Below are 22937 nucleotides of genomic sequence, written 5' to 3'. Positions count from 1 at the left end.
TGCTCACCCCGAGCTGTGAGTGCTCCGACACGCGCGTTGCCTTCGTGCTGTCCGACCCTTGGCGTCGTACTCTGGTCTCACACCGGGACAGAGACTATGCCATGAAGAAGGCTGTCTCTGGTGTAGACTAATCAGTTTCAAAGTAAATGCCACATTATCAGAGCATGCCAGTCTGTATGTTCAACACAAGCAGCGTGTGTTGTTAATGCATTGCTTGGTTCCTTGCGAGCGGTATCTATTTGTTTTTTGGACGTCTTAACACCTGTTTTATTGCTAGAAAGGGGTAACACCTATTCTTAATTTTCGTACTTTGATACTGGCAAAAAAAAGCTCCCGTGAGAAAAGATGTTGGTGGTTGGTAGAGGGCTGTGTTGACAACAACGACAACAACAATGATGATGACGTTGCCCTTCATTTGCCCTTTGGAAATGCCACGTGGGGAGGGGGGCAGCCCCCCGTCCCCAAAGCGCGGGGCCCAGGGCAGTCACCCTCCGATTCGCCGTCACACCCTAGGGGGGACGGTTCTGGGTGGGGTAAAGTGTGGGTGCACTGACTTCTTCCAAGCTGTCTGGCCGGCATGGAAGAATAGGCCAAAACTCTACTCTAGAGGGGCCTCTCTAGAGGGGTTCTCTAGACGTATACAAAGACCCATAGACTCGCACAGAGAGCCATAGACTCACATGGACTGAGTTGTGATGAAACCGGCTTCTCAGGTGCGGCGAAGTTGATGCTCTCAGCCAGGCCCCTTAACTCAGCCTGGCAGCACGTTGACGAGCAGCCTCAGCAGGGCACGTGGAGCGTGTGCCCCCCCCCCCCCCGTCGATTGTGAATAAACGCGCCGATCGAACCGAAGCTCAGGAGTCGTTCCGTGGCGCCGATCTCGTCAACGAACAGACTCCCCATTGCCTCTCCCCCCTCCCCTGCCCCCCCCCATATTTGGCAGAGAAGACAAAACGAATGTGAAATGGCCGTGAAGGAGGAGGCGGTGGCGGTGGTTTTGTCCGAGCCTCTCTTGGGGCGAGGCTCGGAACTTTGCCAAGGACAGGGGAAGTGGAACTCAATGCAGCGTTACGTCCCATAGGGGGTAAAGAGGATTTGGCTAACTCACCAACTATACAGTGAGGGAAAAAAGTCTTTGATCCCCTGCTGATTTTGTACGTTTGCCCACTGACAAAGAAATGATCGGTCTATAATTTTAATAGTAGGTTTATTTGAACAGTGAGAGACAGAATAACAACAAAAACATCAAGAAAAACGTATGTCGAAAATGTTATAAATTGATTTGCATTTTAATGAGGGAAATAAGTATTTGACCCCCTCTCAATCAGAAAGATTTCTGGCTCCCAGGTGTCTTTTATACAGGTAACGAGCTGAGATTAGGAGCACACTCTTAAAGGGAGTGCTCCTAATCTCAGCTTGTTACCTGTATAAAAGACACCTGTCCACAGAAGCAATCAATCAGATTCCAAACTCTCCACCATGGCCAAGACCAAAGAGCTCTCCAAGGATGTCAGGGACAAGATTGTAGACCTACACAAGGCTGGAATGGGCTACAAGACCATTGCCAAGCAGCTTGGTGAGAAGGTGACAACAGTTGGTGCGATTATTCGCAAATGGAATAAACACAAAAGAACTGTCAATCTCCCTCGGCCTGGGGTTCCATGCAAGATCTCACCTCGTGGAGTTGAAATGATCATGAGAACGGTGAGGAATCAGCCCAGAACTAATCGGGAGGATCTTGTCAATGATTTCAAGGCAGCTGGGACCATAGTCACCCAGAAAACAATTGGTAACACACTACGCAGTGAAGGACTGAAATCCTGCAGCGCCCGCAAGGTCCCCCTACTCAAGAAAGTACATATACATGCCCGTCTGAAGTTTGCCAATGAACATCTGAATGATTCAGAGGACAACTGGGTGAAAGTATTGTGGTCAGATGAGACCAAAATGGAGCTCTTTGGCATCAACTTAACTCACCGTGTTTGGAGGAGGAGGAATGCTGCCTATGACCCCAAGAACACCATTCCCACCGTCGAACATGGAGGTGGAAACATTATGCTTTGAGGGTGTTTTTCTGCTAAGGGGACAGGACAATTTCACCGCTTCAAAGGGATGATGCACGGGGCCATGTACCGTCAAATCTTGGGTGAGAACCTCCTTCCCTCAGACAGGGCATTGAAAATGGGTCATGGATGGGTATTCCAGCATGACAATGACCCAAAACACACGGCCAAGGCAACAAAGGAGTAGCTCAAGAAGAAGCACATTAAGGTCCTGGAGTGGCCTAGCCAGTCTCCAGACCTTAATCTGTGGAGGGAGCTGAAGGTTCGAGTTGCCAAACGTCAGTCTCGAAACTTTAATGACTTGGAGAAGATCTGCAAAGAGGAGTGGGACAAAATCCCTCCTGAGATGTGTGCAAACGTGGTGGCCAACTACAAGAAACGTCTGACCTCTGTGAATGCCAACAAGGGTTTTGCCACCAAGTACTAAGTCATGTTTTGCAGAGGGGTCAAATGCTTATTTCCCTTATTAAAATACCAATCAATTTATAACATTTTTGACATGCGTTTTTCTGGATTTTTGTTGTTGTTATTCTGTCTCTCACTGTTCAAATAAACCTACCATTAAAATTATAGACTGATCATTTCTTTGTCAGTGGGCAAACGTACAAAATCAGCAGGGGATCAAATAGTTGTTTCCCTCACTGTACATCTCGACTTAAAGCTTTCGTGGCTCCAGGCATTCATATTCTTTAGGTCTTTCGGTAAAGTCGCATAGACAAGTTGAAAGAAAACAACAAAAAGCCACGACGTTTCGATCACAACACGAGCGATCATCATCAGGTGATATGTTCACCAACTAGAAGTATATATCACATACAAACGTGGAGTACGTTATAGGCGACGAAGAAAACAATTAAACAGTACAAATATATATATATACATCGATCTTAACGATAATTTTGTTGCATGAAGCGTCGGGCTACGCCGTTGGCTCGGGTGGTGGCTTCTCGCGGCCGCTGGGTCGAGGCCGCAGACGTGAGGGGGCAGCGCTCGATCCCCCCACAGAAGGGGCACAAAGAGAGCATCAGCCAACACTTTTGCCGTACCGTTTTCTTGCATTGCGCGGTCAGAGCCAGGGGTACGGCACCTCCTCGACCCCCACGTATAGAAGGGAAGGCCTCGCAACGTGTTGCCATCCGTGTGTGATCCAGCAACCGCCGGCTGCTTCCTGCAAAGCACCGAACCACAATTAGCCACGTTGCAGAGAGGCCACCTCCACCACCGTTGTATAATTCGCGGTGGCGAGATGTTAACTACCTCGCCCGGTATGCAGGCGGACGTGGGTTTTGATCCCGACCCCAATGCCTGCTGTACATTTGGAGTTTGCGGTGTCTCTCTCTGTCTCTCTCTCTCCCCGTGGTCGCGTGGATTTGTCTCCGTGTCCTGCGGTTTTTTTCCCTCCACGTTTTAGAATAAATGCAAGCGGCGTTCCAGAGTCATTTGGCTGCTTGTACGTTTCCATGTGGTGACGATAATTCACTTCGCTGGGCTATCGTTCGTGGCCAGGTGGCTTCTCCAACAGAGCCAGGCAGCTCGGTGGGGCTTACACCTGGTGAAATACAAACTAGTTTTGTTTACAATTAAGTGACAATAATGGTCGCAGCGCCGATACACTCAGCCCTTGGCCCTTTTAGCGGCCGCTTCTTTATATTAACTTTAATGATGATTACTCTCATCAATTTACAAAGTGTGGGCAATGTAACGCGTCTTTGATCGGATCATCTCTGCACGTGAATTATTTTTGTTTTCTCGCCGGGGTGAAGTTACGCAGCGGCGGGGAGGCGCGGTGGGGGGGGGGGGGGGGGGGAAGTCGACGGGTTTGTGTGGCCGTGTTGTGCCGAGGCCCTGGGTAACGGCCGGCCCCTCCCCGTGTGGCCTTCAACTCAGATGTGTGGGTCTGGTTCTCATCACCGCCGGGGCACCGGCGGCGGTCATTGGAAACACGTGCCGGAGTTTCCCAGGGCACGGAGCGCGGCCGCTCTGTCTCTCTGCGCGTGTTGGTGTGCTCCCTAACGGCACTTGCCCCTACAGTCTGCTCAGGCTACACGGGGATCTTTGTCTTTGCGTGCGCTGCGCTACGAACCGGGTTCGGTTTCCCGCTCGCGGCCAAGGCCGGTGGCGATTATCTGAACCGGTCCTGGGCCTCCGCTTGGTCGACTCAGCCTCAAATGAGTACCTGGTGCAGTTGCGTGTACACATCAGAACTGGGGGAGACAAAGGCGGCCAGGGCGCGGCGACCGGCCACACCACCCCTTCGTGTGCCGTGCCGGCCTTCGCAGGGGCTCGCTAAACGGCACTTGCCCCAACAGTCTGATGAGGCTTTCTAGGGGCGGGGGAGTGGGTGGGGATCTTTGTCTTTATCTTTGTGCGCCGTGGGGTTCCCACCGCGGGCCCCCCTGGCGAACGCGGTGACTGTCCCGATGTTCTCACGTGGGGGGTGAGTCGTGCCCGCGATCGGGATTCGTCACGCGGGGCTGCGGTGTCGCTCGTGGAGCTGTGCGGTAGCACCCTCCACCACCCGGCGACACGCGCGCACACGCAACGGCCAATCGAATCGAGTGAAATCTTCGCCCTCCGATTGACGTGAGACCTAAATCGAACGCACGACCTCCTGTATACCAGGTGAGGTAGTTAACATCTCACCGCGGGAAGCGAGACACCGCAGTCTCCAAAATATACAGCAAGCGTCAAAGTCAGGATCGAACCCCCGACCTCCTGGAGACAGGCCGTGGTAGATAACATCTCGCCACCGAAACGCGCCGATTGAATAGAACCTCAGCAGTAGTTTCGTGACACCGACTGCGAGCGCCTGGCTTCAGAAATTCATAGCAGCCGCACATTTGACCCACGCGACCAATGGGACCCAAGAGAGACTCCATGAAGAATGGAAAATCCAACGGGGGGCAGGGGGCAAGCGCGGTTTGTTTGGCCGTGTGGCACTACACACAGCTCTCACGTCAAAGCCACTCACGGCCATCTGACCCCCACTTCCGCCACCCCCAATAAGTACAAGTGAAACGATAACGGTGAGTTGCCATCACGGCGACGATCTGCCGTGTTGAATCGCCAGGTGGCTCGGCTTAACCTGACCGTGCGCGTAACTAATGGCGATCACACTTGGACCTAAACGGTTCACCCCCCGCTCGCTGATGAATCGAGAGAGAAAAAACGTCGATTCCCATGCACGCCGTTCCACGCACGCCAACCTCCGCTTTGGAACGGTTTTATTCTGGCTTCCTGATTTGTTGTTCCCACTTCCCGGTTCGCGTCCTGAAGATGTTAACTCCTTCGCCTGGTACGCAGGAGGTCGTGGGTTTGATCTCGAGCCTGAACGACGCCTGTTGTATATTTGGAGTTTGTGTGTCTCTCTTTCCCCGTGGTCGCGTAGATTTTGCTCCAGGCCCTCCAATTGTCCCCTCCACGTCACGCACGCAAAGAATTTGGCTACGAAAAATGTTCCACTTGATGATGAGAAGCTTACTTCGTCGAGCTATCACTTTTGGCCAGGTCACTTCGGAAAAAGAGCGAAATAGCTCAGAAAGAAATCCACGCAACCAAGGGGGAAGAAGATGCAAACTCCACATGTGCAGGCGTCGGGATCGAACCCACGACCTCCACCGACGCTGAACGGCCACAGCCAGCCACGGAAACATCTCGCAAATCCGTGTATTTACCTTGGGATAATCCCATAGGGCCACGAGAGTTTATTTTTTTCCCTCCGGCAGACGTCCACGGCGTCGATCCCTTTAAGGAAAATGCCCAACTCGGATAAACGAACGCCCTCAGCGGGCCGTGCAAACGAGTCGGCGCGGAGAAGAGGCCGATCGACGCGACCTCTGGAGCGGTTTCGTGGTGGCATCTTCGAGGGAGTGGGGGGGGGGTGGCGGCGGGGACGCTGTTCTCCCAACGCAGGCACGGGTGCACGCTCCTGGCTCCCGAGATTCACAGCGAAAGGCGCCGTTGGGATGCGATTTGAGGGGTGGCGACAAGGGGCCCCACCCCGTGGGAGTGTCGAGCGTAGAAGGCAACTTCAAGTGAATTCGCTTTTTGCTCTTTGGGGGAAAATTGCGGTCGCGCGCAGCGATCTGGCGAGCCGCGTTCCCCGTTTGGCGTGGAAGCGGCGTCCCCGTGATTGGCGCGTTGTTGATGTTTGTGTGTTGTCGTGGTGACGGTGGTGTTTGTGTCGCTGTACCCGTCCCATCTGCCTGTGCGGTTGCCTGGGAGACAGCCGTTTGATGTGTGTGTGTGTGTCACCTGGCAATGCCCACACCCTCACGTGCAACTGTGCCGGCCTTCATAGGTGCCGCTCGCTAACGGCACTTGCCCCGACAGTCTGTTAAGGCTACACGGGGGATCATTGTCGTTGTGTTGGTGAGTGTGTGTGTGTGGAACCGTATCGGGAGCGGTAGTGTAGCGGTTAGCCCGCTTTGCTACCACACCGGCAATCTGAGTTCGAGTCCCGCTCACGGCCAACACCAGTGGCCATTATTTGATCCGGTCCTGAGCCTCTTCCTCTAGGTCGACTCAGCCTCAAATGAGTACCTGGTGCGCTATCTAAACATCACCACGAGGGAGACAAAGGCGGCCGGGCGTGATGTTGGCCACCCACCACCTCGCGTACCGTTCCGGCCTTCTTGTGTGCTCGCTAACAGCACTTGCCCCAACAGTTGGTTAAGTCTACGCGGGGGATCTTTGTCTTTGTTGTGCGACACAACGTCCAACGTTTCGCCGCACCCCCCGGGAGCTTCGTCTGGCGTCACGTCCAAGCAGACTGAGCGTCGACACGCTTTCGCTCTGTGTTTTCATTAAAACCCATAACCATCCGTTTAGCACTGTGTAGTTCAACATACGTACATACAAACTACTATACACTACTTCACACTACAATACTCTCCATTACACTATTCACGGCTACACGCTACACTACTATTACACACTGCACTGTTATACACTACTATACAGTACACTATACACGACACTACACCACGACACTACACACGACTACACACTACACTACTATTATACACTAAACACGAGACAATTATACCCCACTATTCTATACTACTATATACTACACTATACACTAAATTGAAAACGAATTGTCCTTATTCCCCGCACCTCCGATTAGCGCGGTTGGCTACGTACGGTGCTGAAGAAGTCCAGCACACACGCATGGACCCCTATCCGCCCACCCGCTACAGCACTTGTCCCAACAGCCTGTTGAAGGCTGTATGGGGGATCTTTGCCTTAGGTATCTGCGTTGCTTGTAGAGATGCCCCCTCGGGGTGGGGGAGGGGGGAGGGGGTGGGGGAGGGGGGAGGGGTGGGGGAGGGGGGAGGGGGTGGGGGAGGGGGGAGGGGGTGGGGGAGGGGGTGGGGGGAAGTTGCCCCCCCCTCCCCATTTGTATTTTTCGTGACGGTCACTGCCGTAGACCCCTGGGGTGGTGGTGGCGGCGATGTTCCCCGATGTAGAATCGTCGCGAGAACATTTCACGTTTTTCCCGTTAAACGTCCTTGGTCGACATTTGTAAATAATGCAGGACTTTGTTTTAAAAAAAAAAGTAGACAAAATCACATTCCAGCCATCCATTCTCAATCGGATTTGCCCCCCCCCCCCCCCCCCGGGAAACCCCGGTCCGTGCGCAATTCGGCGTTGCTTCCCGAGTGGAGTGCGAGCCGCCTCCACCGAGCGTCTGCAGGGTGGGTGCTCCACAGGTCCCTGGGAATGCGTTCCGTGCCAGCGCCGCCGTTGCTCTGTCCATCTGCCTGCTTCCGATCCGTATGGTTGGACGTCACGGTGGCTAGGAGATGTTAACTCCTCGCCTGGTGTGGCATGAGGTTTGTGGATTCGATGTTGACCCCTGACGCCTGCTTTATGTGTGAAGTTTGCGTGTCTCTTTCTCTCTCCCTCCACATTGAGAATCGACGTCACGCGTCTAAGAGTAATTTGGCTGCTGCGATAGATTTCCACGTCATGATGATGATGATGACGATGAGCCACTTCGTTGAGCTACGATTTGTGATGGTCAGGTCGCTTTGGAAATAAAGAGTTACACAGCAGCTCAAGTAGGGCTCTTACCCGGTGAAATAAAACCAAAAAATAGTTGAGTTGATGCTTCTGCAACGTTGCCCGCCAGTCCGTCGCGTTCGCCACGGACTGGGAGGGAAGTGATTTTTTTTTTCTGCTGACGAGAAAAGAAAAAGAACAACGGAGATTGTCTAAAGATAGACGCGATGATGTCGTGTGGATCCCTATCGGCGGCCGCCGCCACCACCACCGCCACAAAGCAGCTCTTGTGTAACCGCCCGGCCCCTTCGCGAGGTTTCACATCCAGCGGTTTGGAGCCTGTCCATTGTGTTTTTGAGCAACGCAACCTGAACCTGACCCCCCCCCCCCGACCCCGTGTCCAGACGCCCGATCCTCGCATCGCCGCAGAGAATTTTGGTCACTGTGTGAGGCCGCTCGCAGCCATAGCGGCGTACACGATGCGTCGGTTCGTGATTCAATAATCATCGATGAATGCTGATTTATGTCAAATCGCATGTCTTGGCATCAATGTTTCCACACGTGTTGCATGTAGTGTGGTCATGTGTTTCTCTGTGCTCGAATTCATCTGTGTGTTTCGAGTATCTGTTTGTGGTTCTGTAATCCAACTGTCTGTCTCTCTCCGTCCTGTAATTCGTCTGTAGATCTGTCTATCCATCATCGGTGTAGTCGTCTATCTTCATGTCCATCTGTTAATCCATCTGGTTATCTACCATCCATATCTGTTTTTCATCTGTCTCTCTGTCATATATTTTATATGTCTTGTAAACAGTCTCTGTCCGTCTGTATTTCCTCTCTCTCTCTCTGTCCTGCAATCAATGTCTCCTCTCTGTCCGTCTGTAATTCATCTTCCCCCTCTGTAATTTCTCGGTGTCTCTCCCTGGTGTGTCTCACAGAGCCCCGGTTCGTGGCGGTGCACGTCATCTCCGACACGGACGACCATGACGACGACAAGGTTTACTTCTTCTTCACGGAGATGGCCATGGAGACGGACGGGAAGAGCAAGGCGCGGTACTCGCGCATCGGCCGCGTCTGCGCGGTAGGTGCGGGCCTCGGGCCTAGGCTGTTCTCGCCTGCGACACCTCAGGCTCACACACCCGCCAGGCCTCAGGCTTCATACCCGCCAGGCCTCAGGCCCACATACACACCAGGCCTCAGGTCCACACACCTGCCAGGCTTCAGACTCGCATACACGCCAGGCCTCTATGGGTATCTAGGTGAGTCTATGGGTCTCTATGCCAGTCTATGGGTCTCTGTGTGAGTCTATGGGTCTCTATGTGAGTCTATGGGTCTCTATGCGAGTCTATGGGTCTCTATGTGAGTCTTTGGGTCCCTATGTGAGTCTATGGGTCTCTATGTGAGTCTATGGGTCTCTATGCTAGTCTATGGGTATCTGTGTGAGTCTATGGGTCTCTATGTGAGTCTATGGGTCTCTATGTGAGTCTATGGGTCTCTATGTGAGTCTGTGGATCTCTATGCGAGTCTGTGGGTCTCTATGTGAGTCTGTGGGTCTCTTTGTGAGTCTATGAGACCCCGGGAATACTCTCCGACTACAGCCCAGGATCTCCGCCGCATTCTCTGACCTCTGCGTCGGGAAACTTCTCCTCCTCCTCCTGCACGTTCACGCGAGTCCGCATGTGAGCGCGTGCACGTGTGTGCGTGCGTGTGTGGGGAGCGGTGGTGCAGCGGTCAGCTCTGCACTACGAACCCGGCGACCCGGGTTCGATTCCCGCTCACGGCCAACACCGGTGGCGATTTTCTGAACCTGTGCCTCGGCCTCCCCTAGGTCGACTCAGCCTCAAATAAGTATCTGGTGTGGTGTGTAAACATCGCCACTGGGGAGACAAAAGCGGTCGGGCGTGGTTCTGGCCACCCACCCCCCTCATGTGCCATTTCGGGCGTCATAGGTGCTCGCTAGCAGCACTTGCCCCAACAGTCTGTTACGGCTATGCGGGGGATCTTTGTCTTTGTGTGCATGCGTGCGTGCAAGCGCGTGCGCTCATGCACCTGTGCATCTTTGTGTGCGTGTGTACGTGCATGTGTGTATGCGTCTTTGTGCGTGTATGCATGCGTGTGTGCGTGCGTGTATGCGTGTGTGTGTGTGCGTGCGTGTGTGTGTATGCGTCTTTGTGCGTGTATGCGTGCGTGCGTGTGTGTGCGTGCGTGTGTGTGTGCGCGTGTGTGTACCCCCGCTGGCGTGCAGAACGACGCGGGTGGCCACCGCGTGCTGCTCAACAAGTGGAGCACGTTCACCAAGACGCGCCTCCTGTGCTCCGTGCCGGGCCCCGACGGCATCGACACGCACTTCGACGAGTTGGGTGCGTGGCCACCCCCCCCCCATCCCCCTCCGCATCACCCTCCCCACACACATCCCCCCGTACGTGTGTTGAACTTCTTTCGCCCCGTACGGAGCCACCGCCGCCACCAATAATTGGAATCCACCGTGGCTAGGAGATGTTGACTACCTCGCGTGGCACGCAGGAGGTCGTGGGTTCCATCCCGACCCTGACGACGCCTGCTGCTGTATATGTGGAGTTTGTGTGTCTCTCTCTCATCATCACCGTGGCTAGGAGATGTTAACTACCTCGCCTGGTGCACAGGAGGTCGTGGGTTTTATCCCGACCCTGACGCCTGCTGCTGTGTATTTGGAGTTTGTGTGTCTCTCTCTCATCATCACCGTGGGCTAGGAGATGTTCACTACCTCGCGTGGCACGCAGGAGGTCGTGGGTTCCATCCCGACCCTGACGATGCCTGCTGCTGTATATTAGGAGTTTGCGTGTCTCTCATCATCATCATCACGGTGGCTAGGAGATGTTAACGACCTCGCCTGCTACACAACAGGTCGAGGCTTCGATCCCCACCCTGACTACGCCTGCTGCTGTATATTAGAAGTCTGCGTGTCTCATGTGAGCACCGGGCTGCTATGAACGGCTCCTGCTATACATGTGATGATGACGACCGGCCGCTCCGTTGAAGCTGTCATTTGTGATGGTCAGGGTCGCTTCATGCCTCAGTGGGGCCTTGACCTGGGGAAATACGAAACGTTGGTTTCGTCGTTTTCATGTTTTGTATGAAAAAGGGAGCTTGTGAACTCCCGGTGGTTGTGGCTGTGAACGTGGTGGCAGCAGCACTGAACCTTGTGCCCCGCTTGGCGTGCAGTCGATGTCTTCCTGCTGCCCACCAAGGAGGAGAGCGACCCCCTCATCTACGGCGTCTTCCGCACGGCGAGGTGAGCGGCGCCTCCACCACCTCCTCCTACTCCTCACTCCTCCTCACTCCTCCTCCTCACTCCTCCTCACTCCTCCTCACTCCTCCTCACACCTCCTCACTCCTCCTCACTCCTCCTCCTCACACCTCCTCCTCACTCCTACTCCTCCTCCTCCTCACTCCTCCTCCTCCTCCTCACACCTCCTCACTCCTCCTCCTCCTCCTCACTCCTCCTCCTCACACCTCCTCACTCCTCCTCACACCTCCTCACTCCTCCTCCTCCTCCTCACTCCTCCTCACACCTCCTCACTCCTCCTCACACCTCCTCACTCCTCCTCACACCTCCTCACTCCTCCTCACTCCTCCTCCTCCTCTTCGCCGCTTCCCTCCAGGATCCCGGCTCGTGCTCAATCCCAACTCCCAACATTACAAAACAAATCTTAAACAACAACAACAGTTCTTATATGAGTTGTCAAAATTTAGATTTAAAATAATATCTATAAATACTTTTTTTTAAGTCAACACATCGACGCATATAGATTTAACTTGTTGACGATTTTTTTTTTTCAAGTAAAAAAAAATTCGTGAGAAACCACTTCTTCCACTTCGCTCCGCGTCCCCTCCCCCATCGTGATGCGGATCGCACCACGTGACGGGGACTCCTCCTCGAGGCTGTGGATTGCGATTTGAGCCCCTCCCCCCACCCGCCTCCGCCTCCCGCTCCAACTCACGCGAGCGTGCCGAGTTCTCCAATGTTTGGCGTGGGGGTACCCCCCCCCAATCCCACACCCCCCCCCAATCCCACACCCCCCCCAATCCCACACCCCCCCCAATCCCACACCCCCCCCAATCCCACACCCCCCCCAATCCCACACCCCCCCCAATCCCACACCCCTCCCCAATCCCACACCCCCCCCGCAATCCCACACCCCTCCCCAATCCCACACCCCCCCCGCAATCCCACACCCCTCCCCAATCCCACACCCCCCCCGCAATCCCACACCCCTCCCCAATCCCACACCCCTCCCCCATGGAGGTCTCCAGCGACGCGAGGTGATCACCGCGGTCCTCACCTACCGCTCACGCTCGCCACGGGCAGACACGCTCGGGGCCGCTGGCGGGGCAGTCGCAGCCTAGAGGCGGTGGCGGCGGTGGTAGCAGTCGATGGTGATGGTGAGGGTGGTGATGGTGATGATGGGAGTAACACCGATTCCCTCCCTCCTGCACGCGTGTGCGTGTCGTGTGTGTGTCGTGTGTGTGTCGTGTGTGTGTGTGTCGTGTGTGTCGTGTGTGTGTGTGTGTGTCGTGTGTCGTGTGTGTGTGTCGTGTGTGTGTGTGTCGTGTGTGTCGTGTGTGTGTCGTGTGTGTGTGTCGTGTGTGTGTGCGTGTGTGTGTGTGTGTCGTGTGTGTGTGTGTCGTGTGTGTGTCGTGTGGTGTCGTGTGTGTGTGTGTGTCGTGTGTGTGTCGTGTGTCGTGTGTCGTGTGTGTGTCGTGTGTCGTGTGTGTGTCGTGTGTCGTGTGTGTGTCGTGTGTCGTGTGTGTGTCGTGTGTGTGTGTCGTGTGTGTGTCGTGTACGTGTCGTGTGTGTCGTGTGCGTGCCGTGTGTGTGTCGTGTGTGTGTGTGTCGTGTGTGTGTCGTGTACGTGTCGTGTGTGTGTCGTGTGTCGTGTGCGTGCCGTGTGTGTGTTGTGTGTCGTGTGTGTGTGTGTGTCGTGTGTGTGTGTCGTGTGTGTGTCGTGTGTGTGTGTGTGTTGTGTGTGCGTTGTGCGCCCAGCCACGTGTTCCAGGGCGACGCGGTGTGTGCGTACCGCATGTCGGATGTGCGTGACGCCTTCAACGGGGCCTACGCCCACAAGGAGGGCCCCCAGTTCCAGTGGGCGGCGTTCGAGGGCCGCGTGCCGTACCCCCGCCCGGGATTTGTGAGTTCGCGCCCCCCGCGCCGCACGCACGCACGCACGGCGGGGCCCCCCACCGTGCCCCCCGTTAGCGCGGTTGGCCACGTGCGGTGCGACAGAAGTCCGCCCGGCCTGTCCCGGTGCTCGCCGGACGAACACGGCGCTCGGTGCTCGCCGTTTCGCTCGCCACGAGCGAAGCGGTGAGACACCTCGCTGATCCCGCCCAGGAGCGACACGCCACCATCACGTCGCCTCCCTCCGGTCATCGTCCCGGCGGCGGCGGCAGGAGCGGCGGCAGCGGCAGCGGCGGCAGCGGCGGCTTCTGGCTGCCGCCGTCGGGCAAAGACGGCGGCCGCCGCGTCTTCGCTCGCGGCGCTTTCGGCCGTCTGGAACGCTCTTCCATTCCGATATTAGGAAGCTGCTGGGAGCTGAGCTGCACTTTTACATCATCATCATCATCGTCGTCATCATCGTCGTCGTCTAGATTGACAAGCTCATTTCTTTGGAGCTGCTCCTTGTGTGTTCAGTGTTGTGTTGTCCTTTGCCCGCATCTCCTATTAGCGCCTCAACACCCACACACACGTACGTAAGAGTGCCCCCCACAGTGCTCCAGATGTAAATTCTTTACACAGCCTTCACTTTTGCTGTGAATCCATGAAACATTGGTGAAGATGCAATCGCCCCACCGCCTCGGTGATGTTGGCGTGAGAAAGAGTTGGGGGCGGGGGGCGGGAGAGAGAGATCGAGAGAGAGGGAGATAGAGAGAGGAAGGGAGAGAGAGGGAGAGAGAGGGAGATAGAGGGAGAGAGAGGGAGAGAGAGAGGGAGAGAGAGGGAGAGAGAGGGAGAGAGAGAGTGGAAGGGAGAGAGAGGGAGAGAGAGGGAGAGAGAGGGAGAGAGGAAGGGAGAGAGAGGGAGAGAGAGGGAGAGAGAGGGAGAGAGAGGGAGAGAGGAAGGGAGAGAGAGGGAGAGAGAGGGAGAGAGGAAGGGAGAGAGAGGGAGAGAGAGGGAGAGAGAGGGAGAGAGAGGGAGAAAGAGGGAGAGAGAGGGAGAGAGAGGGAGAGAGAGGGAGAGAGAGGGAGAGGAAGGGAGAGGAAGGGAGAGAGAGGGAGAGAGAGGGAGAGAGAGGGAGAGGAAGGGAGAGAGAGGGAGAGAGAGGGAGAGAGAGGGAGAGAGAGGGAGAGGAAGGGAGAGGAAGGGAGAGAGAGGGAGAGAGAGGGAGAGAGAGGGAGAGGAAGGGAGAGAGAGGGAGAGAGAGGGAGAGAGAGGGAGAGAAATATAACGAGCGCGAAAGAGAAATCTTTGGTTAAATCTTTCATTTAAAAAGGGGGGGTGGGGGGTTTACATAAAGCAAAGCATTTTAAAAAAACTAAAACGAAATGATGAACGAAGCAAAGTGCCGACTACACCGAGCATATTCTTGTTTCCTCTTTGGTTCTATTGGGTAAAGTCACGTAGGTAAAAAATAAAACAACAAAAATCACGACGTTTCGGCCACAACACAAGCGACCTTCATCAGGTGAAGGGACGAGACTGTCTGGAGGACAGCGCTGGAGTGAAAAAGCCACGCTCAGATCACGACCTTTAAGCTGTGTGAGAAGAAACAAAGCGCCTTGACAAAGGAATGAGCATAGAATTTAGCATTGAAATAGCTGAGTGATTAGCTTGTAACTGGTCACAGAAATAGCTATGTTAAAGTCAGAGCATATACATTCACCGAGGCACCTAGTACAAATCAAACAGGAGAATTTAGCGAAACACAACCACGCTCAGACCGCGGACCTTTAAACTGTGTGCGAGCAAACAAGGTGTCCTGACAAAGAAATTAGCATACAAATTAGCATTTGATTGGCCGATTTTAGAAAAGAGGTGGTGTACGTGCCGGTGGACTTGCCGATTGGCGTGGGGGGGGGGGGGAGTTTACCTATTGATGGTGTGAAAAGGGAATTTATAAGAGCTGCAAAAGTTTGGGGTACCACTACTTGAAAAATATACTGTACCATTGAAATTTGTTTAATGTTTAGTTCGATTTAGAACATCTTTCCAATTTCCAATGGTTGCTTAATTTAGAATCCTCTGATCGTAACAAAAAGAGATAGGTAGTGAGAGACGGAGGGATGGGGAGAGAGAGAGAGAGAACTTGGTGGAGAGAGACAGAGAGAGAGGGGGAGAGAGACAGAGAGAGAGAGGGAGAGAGAGCGAGCAGGAGGGAGTGAGCGAGTTGTAAATCCCGAAGCGGGATTCCACAGCTAATGCACCGCACGTGGTGTCTCCGTGCCGTGGGGAGAATCGATTGCGAGGCCTCCCTGCCTCGCTGCCTCCCGGACGGTGCGAGGGAGCGAGGAGGCAGTGGCGCTGTTCCACTTTCTCTCTGGTGCCGCCGATTCCGTAAATACCACGGGGGGGAGGGGGGGGGGCGGGCGGGAGGGTGCGGAGATGGAGCGTTGAAATCGGCGGCTTCGTAGGATTTGAGCGGTCACGCCAGAGGCCGCTTTAGAAGATTCACACGGAGGGGGAGCGGGGTGGGGGGGGGGCACAGGGGACAGCCCCAAAAATTCCTAGCCGAATAAACAGGGCCCTACGATCACCACCACCACCACCGTCACTACCCCATGCACCTCCGGTTGGCACGCTTGACTACGTACGGTGCGAAAGAAGTCCAACGCACACTCCAATGATGACGACGATGATGATGACGACGACGAGGAGGATCGATACCCCGCGGGGGGGGGGGGGGGGGTGGGGGGTGGAGCACCGGTTGGTGCACTGATGCTGTGAACATCTCTCTGAAAAAAGCTTTACAGCTCATCGGATTCCTCCAGAATAAATACTCTGATTCTGTGAACTCACGGCACAGGAGGTAAAGAGAGCGAGGGAGGGAGCGAGGGAGGGAGCGAGGGAGGGAGCGAGGGAGGGAGCGAGGGAGGGAGAGCGATTCGGAGCACACGGCTCTAGGTGGCGCGGGGCTGGATAGGGTGAAGACCGGTGGGTCACGACGGCCGCTCTCGGTGCGGGGAGGGCGGCACGGTGAGCCCCCCCCCCCCCTGGTGTAATCCGTGCCGCGGGGGGCCCCCCGGTGTAATCCGTGCCGTGCTCCACCTAACCGATCGGCGCCGCCGGATTTGAGCCGCGTGCCGTGCCGCGTGCCGAAATTATAAACACGCGTCCCGGCCAAATCGCTCTTGCTCGTGCCACTGCTGGTGGAAGGGCCCTCATCCTCCTCCTCCTCATCATCCTCCTCCTCATCATCCTCATCATCCTCATCATCCTCCTCATCATCCTCCTCATCCTCCTCCTCATCCTCCTCATCCTCCTCCTCATCCTCCTCATCATCCTCCTCATCATCCTCCTCATCATCCTCATCCTCCTCTTCCTCATCCTCCTCCTCATCATCCTCCTCATCTTCCTCCTCATCCTCCTCATCATTCTCCTCATCATCCTCCTCATCATCCTCCTCCTCCTCTTCATCCTCCTCATCATCCTCCTCATCCTCATCATCCTCATCATCCTCATCCTCCTCATCCTCCTCATCCTCCTCATCATCCTCCTCATCCTCTTCATCAACCTCATCCTCATCATCCTCCTCATCCTCCTCATCATCCTCCTCATCCTCCTCCTCATCATCCTCCTCATCATCCTCCTTCTCATCATCATCCTCATCATCCTCCTCATCCTGCTCATCATCCTCCTCCTCCTCATCCTCCTCCTCATCATCCTCCTCATCATCATCCTCATCCTCCTCATCATCCTCATCCTCCTCATCATCCTCATCCTCCTCATCCTCCTCCTCCTCATCCTCCTCCTCATCATCCTCCTCATCATCATCATCATCATCCTCCTCATCATCCTCATCATCCTCATCCTCCTCCTCATCATCCTCATCCTCCTCATCCTCCTCATCCTCCTCCTCCTTATCATCCTCCTCATCCTCCTCCTCCTCGTCGTCGTCGTCGTCGTTGTCGTCCGCCAGAGTGGTGACCTCCAGAGAGCGAGAGAGAAGGCCGCTCGTGAGGGTCCTGCGTTTGGCCTACTCTTCCACGCCGGCCAGGCACCGGCACTTGGCCCCGCCACACACGCCCACGTGGCCTGCCGATTGCTGCGCCGTGCGAGGCAAGCGAGGGACGAGGAAAGTCGTATTATCGGCCCACCCGTGTCCGTCGTTTCGGCCCCCAGTGCCCGAGCAAGCTGACGAGCCCGCCGGACTCGCCGCTGCGCAGCACGCGCGACTACCCCGAGGAGGTGCTCCACTTTGCCCGCTCGCACCCCCTCATGGCGCGCCCCGTGGTGCCCGCGCACGGCCGGCCCCTCTTTGTCAGCACCGGCGGCGGTGGCAGCGGCCGAGGGTCGGGGCAGCGGCTGCAGCGCATCGTGGTGGACCGCGTGCAGGCTGAGGACGGCCACTACGACGTCCTCTTCCTCGCTACCGGTGAGTGTGGGCACGGGTGGGTGAGTGAGTGAGTAGGTGGGTGAGTGGGTGGGTGAGTGGGTTGGTGAGTGGGTGAGTAGGTGGGTGAGTGGGTTGGTGGGTGAGTGGGTGAGTAGGTGGGTGACTGGGTTGGTGGGTGAGTGAGTGGGTGGGTGAGTGAGTGGGTTGGTGAGTGGGTTGGTGGGTGAGTGGGTGGGTGGGTGAGTGAGTGGGTGAGTGGGTGAGTGAGTGAGTGGGTGAGTGCGTGAGTGAGTGGGTTTGTGACGTAACGTAACGCTGTGTGGAAGCTACCTGGTCTGTCGCTCCGCACTAAGCTTCAGGTCTTCTCGGTCACGGTCATTCCCTCCCTTCTCTATGCTTGCGAAACATGGACCCTCCTAATGGAACATCTTCGCCGGTTAGAAACATTTAGGCTGGCCTGCCTACGATCCATCCTGGGTTTAACCAGACTGGGTTGTGTGAGGAGCTCACAAATCCTTGAAAGATCTGGGCAAGGTCCCATCGGTGAGCTCCTCCGGCGGGCAAGGCTGCGATGGCTGGGTCATGTAGCCCGCATGCCCAGCCACCGCATGCCGAAACAGCTTCTGTTCGGCCGGATCGAGGGGGCTAAACGGGCGCGGCACGGGCTAGAGAAGAGATGGAGTGATGTGGTACAGAAGGACGTGGAGCTGAGTGGACTTGCCGATGACTGGTACCAGCGGTGTTAAGATCGGCCTCTGTGGAGGAGGCTCGTGAAGGACGCTACTGGGCAGTTGGAGGTCGTCGCCCTCCAACAACAACGGAGGGCGGAGGAGCGACGCTCACAACAACGAGCGGAGCGCCGGGTGGCTAAAGCACAGCAGGTTGGCACAGTAGGGGGCACAGGTGGTGCATCATCCAGTCATCTCAGTCAGTCGACCCGTGGCACCTGGGTCTGCCCCGTGACCTCCTGCCAGCGGGCGTTCGACACTCCACGTGGCCTCAAGGTGCACATGTCCTGGCACAAGCGTCGTGGTGACGTCACCGCCACTTAGTGGCGAATGGCGGTTGTTGTTGTGAGTGGGTGTGTGGGTTGGTGGGTGAGTGAGTGAGTGGGTGAGTGAGTGATGAGTGGATGGGTGGGTGAGTGAGTGGGTGAGTGAGTGAGTGAGTGCGTGGGTGGGTGAGTGAGTGGGTGGGTGAGTTAGTTGGTGGGTTGGTGGGTGGGTGGGTGGGTGAGTGAGTGGGTGAGTGAGTGGGTGAGTGAGTGGGTTTGTGAGTGGGTGAGTGGGTGGGTGAGTGAGTGAGTGGGTGAGTGGATGGGTGGGTGAGTGAGTGAGTGCGTGGGTGGGTGAGTGAGTGGGTGGGTGAGTGAGTGGGTGGGTGAGTTGGTTGGTGGGTTGGTGGGTGGGTGGGTGAGTGAGTGGGTGAGTGAGTGGGTTTGTGAGTGGGTGAGTGGGTGGGTGAGTGAGTGAGTGGGTGAGTGGATGGGTGAGTGAGTGAGTGAGTGGATGGGTGGGTGAGTGAGTGGGTGAGTTGGTGAGTGAGTGGGTGGGTGAGTGGGTGAGTTGGTTGGTGGGTGAGTGAGTGGGTGGGTGGGTGGGTGAGTGAGTGAGTGGGTGAGTGGGTGAGTGAGTGGGTGGGTGAGTGAGTGAGTGGGTGGGTGGGTGAGTGAGTGGATGGGTGGGTGAGTGAGTGGATGGGTGGGTGAGTGAGTGGGTGAGTTGGTGAGTGAGTGGGTGGGTGAGTGGGTGAGTGGGTGGGTGGGTGAGTGGGTGAGTTGGTGGGTGGGTGGGTGAGTGGGTGAGTTGGTGGGTGGGTGGGTGAGTGAGTGGGTGAGTGAGTGGATGGGTGGGTGAGTGGGTTTGTGAGTGGGTGAGTGGGTGGGTGAGTGGGCGAGCGAGCGAGCGAGCGAGCGAGCGGGCGTCTAACCCCCACCCCTCCCCCTCCCCGCGTGTCCCCCGCCAGACGCTGGCCTGGTTCTCAAGGTGATCTCCATCGAGCGCGAGGGCGTCAGTGCCCCCGAGGAGGTCGTCCTGGAGGAGCTGCAGGCCTTCAAGGTGACCGCGAGAGCGCACCCCGCCCTCGCCGCCGCTCGGCGCGACGACGTCCGACGTTCCGCGCACGGCCTGCTCGGGGAGGAGCTTCCTTTCCAAGAAGTGCCGCTCTGTGGAAGGGGCCCCCCGGGACGCGGTAGCGGAACGTCGGACCTCGTGCCCAACGACGCGCGGGCGTCGGGGAGGGAGCGCCACCCCAACACTGGGGGGGTTGGGGGGGGGCTATTTGGGGTGACCTCTGAACTCCCTCCCGTGGTTTTGTTTATTCGTTTAGTTGCTTGGTTATTACCCCATTGGTTCTGTGTGTGTTTTACTGTTACTGTGTGTTACTGTTACTGTGTGTTACTGTGTGTGTGTTACTGTTACTGTGTGTTACTGTGTGTGTTACTGTGTGTGTGTTACTGTGTGTGTGTTACTGTGGGTGTGTTACTGTGTGTTACTGTTACTGTGTGTTACTGTGTGTGTTACTGTGTGTTATTGTGTGTGTTACTGTGTGTGTGTTACTGTGTGTGTGTTACTGTGTGTGTGTTACTGTGTGTGTGTTACTGTGTGTGTTACTGTGTGTGTGTTACTGTGTGTGTGTTACTGTGTGTGTTACTGTGTGTGTGTTACTGTTACTGTGTGTTACTGTGTGTGTGTTACTGTGTGTGTTACTGTTACTGTGTGTTACTGTATGTGTTTTACTGTTACTGTGTGTTACTGTGTGTGTGTTACTGTTACTGTGTGTTACTGTTAGTGTGTGTTACTGTGTGTGTGTTACTGTGGGTGTGTTACTGTGGGTGTGTTACTGTGTGTGTGTTACTGTGTGTGTGTTACTGTGTGTGTTACTGTGTGTGTGTTACTGCTACTGTGTGTTACTGTGTGTGTGTTACTGTGTGTGTGTTACTATTACTGTGTGTTACTGTTACTGTGTGTTACTGTTACTGTGTGTTCCTGTGTGTGTGTTACTGTGTGTGTGTGTTACTGTGTGTGTGTTACTGTGTGTGTGTTACTGTGGGTGTGTTACTGTGGGTGTGTTACTGTGTGTGTGTTACTGTGTGTGTGTTACTGGGTGTGTGTCACTGTGTGTGTTACTGTGTGTGTTACTGTGTGTGTGTTACTGTGTGTGTGTTACTGTGGGTGTGTTACTGTGTGTGTGTTACTGTGTGTGTTACTGTGTGTGTTACTGTGGGTGTGTTACTGTGGGTGTGTTACTGTGTGTGTTACTGTTACTGTGTGTGTATTACTGTGTGTGTTACTGTGTGTTACTGTGTGTGTGTCACTGTGTGTGTGTCACTGTGTGTGTGTTACTGTGTGTTTGACCACGTAGTTTGTGAAGCCTTCAATAGCTGTACCGGGGAATTTCCATTTGGTACAGATACAATGGTAGGCTGATCGATTCCCAGGTTCGGTCAAGGGGTGGCTCCCTATTGGTCAACCATGTTATGTATGCCGATGACCTGGTAATTGCTGATCATTCAGAGGAGGAATTAGACACACTTCTGCTGAAACTGGAGTGTGCAACTAAGAGGTGGGGCCTTACCATCAGCCCCACCAAAACTAAGCACCTGCCTAGGTATTTTGTACCATCGGACACTCCACCCCCACAACTCCCAATTAGTGATGGGGCAGTTGTGGAGAGAGTGGAGAGTTTCCAATACCTAGGCAGTGTGCTCATGAGCGGATCCGGTTTAGCAGCGGAGGTCTCACTCCGAATCAGTCGAGCGGCAATATCTTTTCATCGGTTGTGTAACGCTGTGTGGAAGCTACCTGGTCTGTCGCTCCGTACTAAGCTTCAGGTCTTCTCGACCACGGTCATTCCCTCCCTTCACTACGCTTGCGAAACGTGGACCCCCCTAATGTAGCATCTTCGCCGGTTAGAAACATTTAGGCTGGCCTGCCTTCAATCCATCCTGGGTTTAACCAGGCTGGATTGTGTGAGGAGCTCACAAATCCTTGAAAGATGTGGGCAAGGTCCCATCGGTGAGCTCCTCCGATGGAACTGCATGCCGAAACAGCTTTTGTTCGGCCGGATCGAGGGGGCTAAATGGGCACAGCACGGGCTAGAGAAGAGATGGAGAGATGTGGTACAGGAGGAAGATGGAGAGATGTGGTACAGGAGGACGTGGAGCTGAGTAGACTTGCCGATGACTGGTACCAGCGGTGTCAAGATCGGCCTCTGTGGAGGAGGCTCGTGAAGGATGCTACTGGGCAGTTGGAGGCAGTCGCCCTCCAACAACAACGGAGGGCGGAGGAGCGACGCTCACAACAACGAGCGGAGCGCCGGGTGGCTAAAGCACAGCCGGTTGGCACAGTAGGGGGCACAGGTGGTGCATCAGCCAGTCATCTCAGTCAGTTGACCCGTGGCACCTGGGTCTTCCACGTGACCTCCTGCCAGCGGGCGTTCGACACTTCACGTGGCCTCAAGGTGCACATGGCCTGGCACAAGCGTCGTGGTGACATCACCGACACTTAGTGGGGAATGGCGGTTGTTGTTGTTACTCTGTGTGCGTGTGTGTTACTGTGTATTACTGTGTGTTACTGTGTGTGTGTGTGTGTTACTGTGTGTCTGTGGGGAGCGGTAGTGTAGCGAACCTGGCGACCCGAGTTCGATTCTCGCTCACGGCCATCACCGGTGATGGGGTGATGGTGGCGGTGGTTTTGACACGGTGGTGGTGTTAACGTGATGGTGGTGGTGACGCCGGTGGTGATGGTGATGGTGGTGGTAGTGACGGTGGTGGTGATGGTGGTGGTGACGGTGGTGGTGGTGACGGTGATGGTGGTGGTGATGGTGGTGACGGTGGTGGTGGTGACGGTGGTGGTGATGGTGGTGGTGGTGACGGTGGTGGTGGTGACGGTGGTGGTGACGGTGGTGGTGGTGACGGTGGTGGTGGTGACGGTGGTGGTGGTGACGGTGGTGGTGGTGGTGACGGTGGTGGTGGTGACGGTGGTGGTGGTGACGGTGGTGGTGGTGACGGTGGTGGTGACGGTGGTGGTGACGGTTTTGGTGGTGCCACTCTGTGCCGCCTCGCTGCCGCCCCCTCCCCCCCAGGTGCCGACCACGATCACCGCCATGGCCATCTCCGTCAAGCGGGTACAATCACTGTCCACAATCACTCTCCACAATCACTCTCCACAATCACTCCCCACAATCACTCTCCATAATCACTCTCCACAATCACTCTCCACAATCACTCCCTACAATCACTCCCCACAATCACTCTCCACAATCACTCTCCACAATCACTCTCCACAATCACTCTCCACAATCACTCCCCACAATCACTCTCCACAATCACTCTCCACAA

At 55.5% G+C, this 22937-nt stretch overlaps 1 protein-coding gene across 3 annotated transcripts in view; it reads left to right on the top strand.

The window, feature by feature from the left end:
- The window catches only part of LOC116951114 (semaphorin-3E-like), a 72823-nt gene that overhangs the window by 31647 nt on the left and 18239 nt on the right, over positions 1-22937 (top strand). For all 3 annotated transcript variants that reach the window (XM_076073422.1, XM_076073423.1, XM_076073424.1), the window contains 7 exons: positions 9005-9147; positions 10312-10426; positions 11268-11337; positions 13090-13234; positions 17383-17635; positions 19562-19653; positions 22682-22723. In XM_076073422.1, the coding sequence (XP_075929537.1) occupies positions 9005-9147; positions 10312-10426; positions 11268-11337; positions 13090-13234; positions 17383-17635; positions 19562-19653; positions 22682-22723 (860 nt within the window). The remainder of the gene's footprint in view (positions 1-9004; positions 9148-10311; positions 10427-11267; positions 11338-13089; positions 13235-17382; positions 17636-19561; positions 19654-22681; positions 22724-22937) is intronic.

Source organism: Petromyzon marinus, chromosome 42 (genome assembly GCF_048934315.1).
Source record: "Petromyzon marinus isolate PM22_M1 ecotype Great Lakes invasive population chromosome 42, UKy_Petmar_22M1.pri1.0, whole genome shotgun sequence".
Lineage (NCBI taxonomy): Eukaryota > Metazoa > Chordata > Hyperoartia > Petromyzontiformes > Petromyzontidae > Petromyzon > Petromyzon marinus.
Note: the sequence above shows the minus strand (reverse complement) of the source record. Positions and strands in the feature narration are given on the sequence as shown.